Source organism: Otolemur garnettii, unplaced genomic scaffold (genome assembly GCF_000181295.1).
Source record: "Otolemur garnettii isolate 467f Iridium unplaced genomic scaffold, OtoGar3 scaffold00026, whole genome shotgun sequence".
In the NCBI taxonomy this organism is placed as follows: Eukaryota; Metazoa; Chordata; class Mammalia; order Primates; family Galagidae; genus Otolemur; species Otolemur garnettii.
The window spans coordinates 2042037-2050837 of NW_003852421.1; the positions used below are offsets into that span (position 1 = coordinate 2042037).

At 38.2% G+C, this 8801-nt stretch overlaps 1 protein-coding gene and 1 non-coding gene across 2 annotated transcripts in view; both read right to left on the bottom strand.

The window, feature by feature from the left end:
- Positions 1 to 2281: 2281 nt before the first annotated feature.
- Positions 2282 to 8801, bottom strand: part of RPP40 (ribonuclease P/MRP subunit p40) — a 9784-nt gene continuing 3264 nt past the window's right edge. Inside the window, exons 3-8 of the mRNA XM_003788284.3 lie at positions 8492 to 8560; positions 7791 to 7886; positions 6842 to 6967; positions 4198 to 4396; positions 3933 to 4067; positions 2282 to 2512 (exon numbers count right to left, since the gene is read on the bottom strand). Coding sequence (XP_003788332.1) covers positions 2314 to 2512; positions 3933 to 4067; positions 4198 to 4396; positions 6842 to 6967; positions 7791 to 7886; positions 8492 to 8560 — 824 coding nt within the window. The 3' untranslated portion in view covers positions 2282 to 2313. The remainder of the gene's footprint in view (positions 2513 to 3932; positions 4068 to 4197; positions 4397 to 6841; positions 6968 to 7790; positions 7887 to 8491; positions 8561 to 8801) is intronic.
- On the bottom strand, positions 7190 to 7292 carry LOC111724806. Its single transcript, XR_002773028.1, has one exon. It is a non-coding gene; the product is annotated as a U6 spliceosomal RNA (small nuclear RNA).

An 8801-nucleotide genomic window follows, 5' to 3' on the forward strand; every position in this document is an offset into this window, starting at 1 on the left:
TGTTTAAACTACCTTTTTTTTTTTTTTTTTGAGACAGAGCCTAAAGCTGTCACCCTGGGTAGAGTGCTGTGGCATTACAGCTCACAGCAACCTCCAACTCCGGAGCTCAAGCGATTCTCTTGCCTCTACCTCCCAAGTAGCTGGGAATGCCCAGCTGTTTTTTGGTTGCAGTCGCCATTGTTTGGTGGCCTGGGCTGGATCCAAACTTGGCCAGCTCAGGTGTATGTGGCTGGCACCTTAGCTGCTTGAGCCAGGTGCCAAGCCTTAAACTACCTTCTAAAGAGGACCGAAAAATAATATTTTTACCCATGATGTTACTATTTTCAGGGCTCATTCCTCTGTGCAGGTATTTTCTTTCTGCCTGAAGGACATCTTTAAACTGGTCTTGGCTTTTACAAGTTTGAAAACACCTTCATTTCTTCATATCTATTATACTGTTGTCTGTCTACCAATCAATTGAAGTTTCAATTTTAATTGTGATATTTTTCATCCCTGGATTTTTTGGGTACTTTTTTCATTCTGCTAACGTATTTTTATAGTCATGTTATTTAGTCCCCTTTATTTAAATATTGGTCACTCTAATATTGTTGAGTCTTTCTAGGCCTGTTATTTTTCCTGGCTCTTGTCTATTTTATGTGTTTGGGATTTTTGACTATAAACATATATATATATATATACATATATTTTTTGAGATAGTCTTACTTTGTCACCCTTGGGAGAGTGCCATAGCATCATAGCTCACAGCACCCTCAAACTCCTGGGCTCATCCTCTTGACTCAGCCTCCCAAGTAGCTGGGACTATAGGCACCCAGGTTAGAGTCAGGGTCTCACTCTTGCTCAGGCTGGTTTCAAACCTGTGAGCTCAGGCAATCCACTTTCCTCAGCCTCTCAGAGTGCTAGATTACAGGCGTGAGCCACCACACCCAGCCTGAACTTACATTTCTTAAAACTATTTCTGAGTTCTTCCAAAGACAACCTGTTTTGCTTCTGTCAGTTACCTGGAAGGCACTGAAAAGCTGTTTTAACTCTTTAAATTTTCAGATTGAGACTTTTTAAGGCTACTTAGGTTGGGCGGCGCCTGTGGCTCAAAGGAGTAGGGTGCTGGCCCCATATGCCAGAGGTGGCGGGTTCAAACCCAGCCCTGCCCCAAAACTGCAAAAAAAAACCCTCAAAACAGACTACTTAGATTGCACAAACAAACCATCTTAAGGGCTGTCTGTGGTTTATGCACAAACACACAGTGTATATACCGTAGAACCTCCATATAGTTGACTACCACCCTACATCATCCACCTCAAGTTGACCTAATTTTCACAGACTGGACATAACACCACACATACACATCAGTACAGTAGGCCCAGTTCCTTATGTTGGCCACTTCTATATGATCAGTTTGTTACATACACACACATACCCACACTTTCAAGGGAGATGTTTTCCCTCAGGACAGGCAATCTTTCCTGCTGTTCCAGGGGCTAAAGGGGAGGAATAGGTTAAGCAAACAGATTTACTCACAGTTTACACTTACACTAAGTCTATTATCTTAGAGTCCCACACCAGGAGATCTATTGGCCCTCTTACCTTGGGCCTTAAGCTTTGTCTGCTCTTCTGCTGCCTCTTCCACTATCTTGGACTGTGAAACTTAATGACATCAGAATTATCAAACACAACACAAAGTATGTTTTTTACTTAAAGAAATAATGGGAGATAAATTTAATGAGGTAATACATGAACAGTACTTACAATAGGGACTTGCCCTCGCAAAGATGATATTAGATTTCTTTCTTTCTTTCTTTCTTTCTTTCTTTTTTTTTTAGCTTTCACCTTATTTACTTGATTATTGTGTTAAGACGTTCATGTTTTACACTTAACAGATTTGACCTGTACCCTTGCAGTATGCTCCATAGGTGTGGTCCCACCTTTTACCCTCCATCAAACCCCTTCCTTTCACATCATTTTTCTCCTTCAAGGATTTCTTTATATTATCCGAAAAAGTTGTAATGAGTAACAGCACACATCACATGCCATAGTCCAATAGTCACCAAGTCCCTGGCCACTGAAGCCTGTTCTACCATGTAGTCATCCATAACCTTGTGTTTACACTGACAGAGGGAGATCAACTACAAATTATTTACTAGATAACAGGCTCAGCTACTGTCACAGATAAGCCCAAGGTCCAGAGCAGAATGCTGGCAGACACTGATCTGAGAAATGTCATCATCACATAAGCCTGAGTATATACAGTCTTTTAGCATCAAAAAATCTGAGAATGAGCATACACGTAAACAAAAATGTTTTTAAATTTTGTATTATTTATGGTGGACAGTCATCATTTCCCCCAACAGCCATCTGAAGCCAATAGTCCTGGTTATTAAAAATTACGAAGTTGTATAAATGTTCCCCTCCTTTTTGAAAACCATGTTCATTTTCTCTCCATGAAACAGGGCTGTCTGCAAAGCCTTGGACAGACAATGTCACCCACGGAGCTAACTTCGGTTCATCAAAGTAGTGACTGAAAAAACAAGATAATTCTTAATAAACAGGGAAAGAAAGGAATGTCTACATTTTTAAAAAATTTGTTCAGGATAAGTGTTATTTCTGATGTTCTAATGAAGCTGAAATGTTAGCTTTAATTGATAACAATTAGGAGATGTAGATTAAATTCCTAATGCCATGTTGTGAATTCCATAAACCCACAATCACAGAACAAATTTCACCTGTCCCCCATCCTTATTCTGGAAGGTCATTTAAGATTAAAAGAAATCAAAACAAAAATAAAATCCCATAACATATATAAGAACAGTTTCTCTCTTATTAAGAGTGCCATTCTCAGAGTCTCAGTTAACCGAAACACCACAAGATTAATTCATCAGATTTTTGAAATCCAGACATCTTACTCAAGAATATCAAAGTACTAAACTAATAAATGTAAAAAAAAGATGTTGGGTTTAAAAAGAAAAACCTTCAAGAATTAAATCTGACAATTTAAAAGGGAAGATTAAGAAGACATACTTACTAAATAGGATTATGCTCAATTAATCATCTTTTCAATATAGGATTTGAGTTTCCTTACATTAGACACATGGTACTTATTTACATAGTGCCCCCCAAATGGAAAAATCTATTCTACTATACATAATTCTTGACATATTATTAATGCCCAGTGATACACAGAATTTTGGAGCTGGAAAATATCTTAGATATGACTTGGCACCCATCACTCTGTGGTTAAAGTGCCGGCCACATACACCCAGGCTGCTGGGTTCAAACATAGCCCAGGCCTTTTAAACAATAACGACAACTACAAAAACAACAAAAAACACAGCTGGGCATTGTTGCGGGGACCTGTAGTCCCAGCTACTTGTAAGGCTGAGGCAAGAGAATCACTTAAGTTCAAGACTTTGAGGTTGCTGTGAGCTGTGACACTACAGCACCCTACACCAAAGGTAGGAGATATAGTGAGACTCTGCCTCAAAAAGAAAAAAAAAAATCTTAGATGTGATTTGGATTCAGATGGTCAACTTACCTCCCCACCCATTTCAGAATTAAATATTTTGCAGAACTTCAATATGTGAAACAGATCGTAATTTGTTCCACAGATTATGGAACATAATTTGTTCCACAGATTGATGTGTTTTTAAGTGATATTATAACTTCAACAGCACCAAAATGGTCTTGAACAGGGAAAATGAACAATTATTTTCAAGGTGCATATTTAAACTCTGCTCTTTTGCTTTTCATAAGAAAAGAAGTATTGGGAAACGGAATTTTCCCACCAGCAAGGATAAATATGTTGTTTAAGAAGGTAATGTTAGTACACTTTGAGCCCAAGCAAGGAAAAAAGGGGACCCTGCAATGTGGAATATCAGCACTACCCCTAACACGTCACAGTGGCACTGACAAGCAAGATATAAAAGGCAAAAGGTTCTCACCAGAGCTGTTCTAGTAAGAGACATATCTTCTCTGGAAGTATGAAACCAGTGATTGTACACAAGTAAGCTTTTGCCAGCACTGTGCTTGGCTGAGGACAGCAATAGGTTGATATGAAATTATTAGGCTCATTATTTCTGTCACAAAAGAAAAAAGAAAGAAAGCAACATTTATAGCCATCGCATTATCACTTCCAAATATTAAGCTGGTACTAAAAATAAGCAGCAAACTAAAGCCCTACAAAATCCAGGGAGTTCAGATACCCACAGGCTGGCATTACTGAAGACAGCACCAAGCCAATCAAAGAGCTCCAGAGCACTGCAGGACACCTCCGGCATTCCCTCGAGTTCACCACTCTGCAGCACGGGGCACTGGAGATCACTCAAGGTGCTCAGGGATACTTTGGGCTGATGCTCTTGAATTTGGTAACTGGAAAAGTATGACATCAGCAACGATTCTTGTATACCTTAAAACAAACCATATAAATCCATTTGAATACCATAAACAAGTGCAGCGATTCCCTGAACCTACCCCATTTCCTTTTTGGAAGCAAGTATGATTAAGTAAGGGGGAAGCAGTGCAAAACTGTATTCAAATTGAAACCACTTAAAGCTGTTTCCAACTCCTTGTGCCCAAGTTCTGTAAGCATTCATCTTCTTTCATACTTTTCCTGGAAAAGTACAATACTTTCAGATCATACTCATACTAGCTTTATCATTTGCTCCAAAAAGAAAATTACAACTTAATACATAAAACCAAAAGCATTCTTGATGTACAAACGACATTAAAGAACTCTACAGAGAAAGGAGCACATTTGCATAATCTCTCATTAAAGAAATCTTCTGGAGGAAATGAATGATGATAGGATCTCACTGAAGCCTGCCTTTGAAAACCTAGTAAAACCCAGTATAACTTTTCAGGGATGTTTATAGAGCCAAAAGCCTTGGAAGATAAAAATAGTGCCCTGCTCCAGGCCAAAGAGCAAGCCTGCTTAATATCGAGTATAATAGAAATAATGTCTCCTTCCCTCTCTCTGAGGCAGAGATCAGCAGGCTTACTGCCCTTCGTGAAAGATTTCAGCTCCTTAAATTCCAGGTTCCTGTCCTATAAAGCAACCTACTGCACGTACCAGCATTATCTAGCCCCAGTTTTCATTATTACTTTGCGTCATTCCATGGGAAAGGAGACTTGGTGAATGGGGGCAAATGCTGATACTCTGGGTGATGGTTAAATGTCAACTTGACTGGCTTAAGGGAGACCTAGTATACTTGTATACCTTAATAATGGCTTAAAACATTATTTCTGGGTATGTCTGTGAGGGTGTTTCTGGAAGAAATTGGCATGTGAGTCGGTAGATCGAGTTGGAAGATCTGCCTTCAGCGTAGGTGGGCACCATTCAGTTGGCTGGAGGCCTAGACAGAACAAAATAGCAGAGGAAAGGCAAATTCATCCTTTCTCTCTCCTGGAGCTGGGATACCTTCTTCTCCTACCCTTGGACATAGGAACTCCAGGTTCTCACCTCTGGACTCTGAGACTTGCACCAGTTCTCAGGTTTTTGTCCTTGGATTGAGAGTTATACCATCTTTTCTCCTGAATCTCTGGCCTTCAGAGTTGGACTGAGCCATGCTACTGGCATCCTTGGGTCTCACGCTTGCAGAGAGCCTATCATGGGACTTCTCAACCTCTATAACTGCATGATCCAATTCCCCTAAAAATCCCCCTTCCATCCCATCCCTCCCTCCATCTATCCTATTGGTCCTGTCTCTTAGGAAAACCCTCATACATTCTGGCCACTGCTATTGCTATGAGGAATTAAGTCCTTTGTCTCCAACCCAGAAGTTATGTGTCTTCTTCCAGCATCCGTAACACTGTGGGCGGCCACCTTGTTAGCCTGCTAATAGTGGAAAATTTCAGACCTTTCACAGTTTCTGATCAACCCTTAAAGTACAATAATTAGGGGTGTAAAACATGCCCCCTGGGTGAAGGGCTGGCTCTTCTACAAATGGAACTTTACCCTGGAAGTGAGAACAACATAACCTAAATATTGTACCCTCATATTAATTTGAATAAAGCTTTTTTTCTTTAAAAAGTACAATAATTAGGAACATTAGGAACAGAGAGCTATCCAAAGCCCAATGGGTAGATGGTCCTCTTAGAAGACTTCACGTGACAGAAATTTCAGTAGGTCTCTCTGCCTTCTTTTCTACCTACCATGAAGAAGGAGAGGTGCCAAAGTCCAATTTTAGGACTCATGAAAGCAACCCGGAGCTCCTGGTAATCAGATACTTTCCACAATGTACAGACAGATAGGCATATTTCTAAAATGGACCACTATATTTCCCTGCCTTCCAAGGAAAATACGACACCATCATAATCCCTGATGACTTGATTCATTATAATCTCGGGATGGACCAAAGATACACTTCTAAAAGGAGCACCACAGATGGCAGTCGTAGGCAGAGTACCCAAATTGGTGAACATCAAACTTAACTAAAGTTCATGTTCTAATGAACTAAAAGTTACAACAAATTTAACCTGACATTTAAAGGTATGCCTTAGTTATTAACCTGTGATAATGAACAAGCAGATTATGTGTAACTGTAATTGGTGCTATGTTAAAATAGTAGAGCCAAGGCTATTTGAGGCAAGCCGGACAGAAGGGGAGAAACAGATAAAAGTTAGCTCCTCTGAAGCCACTGTCAAGATCTCTGGCTCTGTATATAGCCCAGGGAGACTGAGGCAGATGACTTATATGCCTAGATAATCCTGAACTATTGTATTCAGAGATGTTAAAACAGCTGGAGCAGCTTGGCCATAGGGATAAAAAAACATTCAACCCTCCTATCACTCTTGTTAAATTTACAATTAGATTTCAAAATAGCTGTACCATGACACAATTTATTCTTCATACCTGTATGATGCCAAGCCAAAAGAAAATCAAATTTCAATGGCTTCTTTTCCTTGAAGGACCAAGATATTCTTTCATACTTCTTAGAATCCAGGTTAAAGGATAAATCCATCAAATCAATGGAAATGACTTTAAAAATGAAAAAAAGGGCATATATAATTAATTCATAGATATACAGCTTACACCAAGGAGAAAGTATTATATTTTTTAAAAAATTGGAATTTTCAGAAATTTTATGAATAGTAAAATTATCTGGTTCATCTTGCACTACCTTTGGATTACCAAATCAAAAATGTCACTGAGCGCTGATAACAATAGACTTTTTTTTGCCTTTCCCTAAAAAGAAAAAAAAAATACATGGAACACCTCACAAATTTATGTGTCATCCTTGCACAGGGGCCATGCTAATCTTTTCTGTATCATCCCAATTTTAGTATATAAACTGCTAAAGCAAGCACAACAGACATTTTAAATGCATGTATTTCTCTAGGTCAAACACCAAGGGCAGAGGACCTTGGGAGGTCAACTTTAATCTGTAATACTTATGGATTTGGCAGGCTTAAAGATTGACATTCTAGCCAGACACTGTCAGCAGAACATCTCTCCACTCATAAGTGAACTTCTACTGGTATTTATGACATAGGAAAATCAAAGGGAATTCTTTATGAAAAACAAATTATAAACCCCTATTATGGGCTTATTACTTTGAATTTCTGACCTAAAACATATATAGCTAATGGACTAGTCCAATTCTATGATCTTTAAACATAGTCTTATTAATGAAGAGAAATAGATTTAACAGCATCACACTACCCTCTATGAAGCTCCTTGAGTCAGAAGTTTTACAGATAAGAAAAAGCTATTTTCTAAATAAAGAGATTAGAGGCAATTCAAGTCATTGCTGTAAGAAGATTATAGGCTTATTAGAAACTGATGGAATGCAAATACTTACTGAATTTCATAATCTTTCTGCCAGAATACCGAGATGGACGACCCTGAAGTCCAGTTTCTTCATAAGTGTCTTTATCCAGTGATAAAATTAATTTCCCTATGAATCAAATAATTCCATCAAAGAGAAACTAAAAAATATGACTTATGTTCTCTGACTAAAAGAAAGCAAGGTAAATTGAACAGACAGATTATCAGTGTAATAAACTGCATACAAGGATCTTATTTATAACACAAGAATATCATTTATACATATACAATCTTATTCAAATACTAGGATATTATTTTATACATTGTATGTACAAGAATATTTATAAGAGTGAAACTAGAAATAATCTAAATTTCTACTGAAGACAAATCATGGTACATCGATTCTTTGGACTATCTTCAAGACATCACAAACAGTATATGGACTAATATGGAAAAATGTTTACAATATGAAGCTTGGGAATAAAAGTACATTGAGAAACAATGTAGTATATTGTAATTCATGCTACAACTTTTGGACTTATAGATTTATAAGTTTATAATGTGGAAGAATAAGCATTAAATAGCTAACAATGGGTTCTCCTAAGAAGGAGAGTGAGTTTGGAGAGAAAGGAATAAAAGGGAAGACCTTCGCATTCCTCTATCCGTATGAATTGACTTTTTTTTCACAGTATGTTTTTTTATAATTAAAGAAAGAAAAAAAATGAGTATTGTTACCATTTGGTAGCAGGGCAACAGTATTATCTTCATCAATATTTGTATTGTATGTTAATGCACAGCACGAGCCTATAAAAAGTCCAGAGGAGAAATTAAAACCAAAAAAGCACAACTGCAAAATGTCAGCAAATATTCCCACATGCTAACAAATCTTTCAGGTAATTAATAGTCAGGATCTACCACTGCTCTACCTCACTCAATAAACCAAACACTTTGGCAGCACCCATAATTCAGTCAGCAGGGCGCCGGCCACATAGGGTAGCAGGTTCGAACCCAGCCTGAACCTGCTAAGCAACAATGACAACTGCAA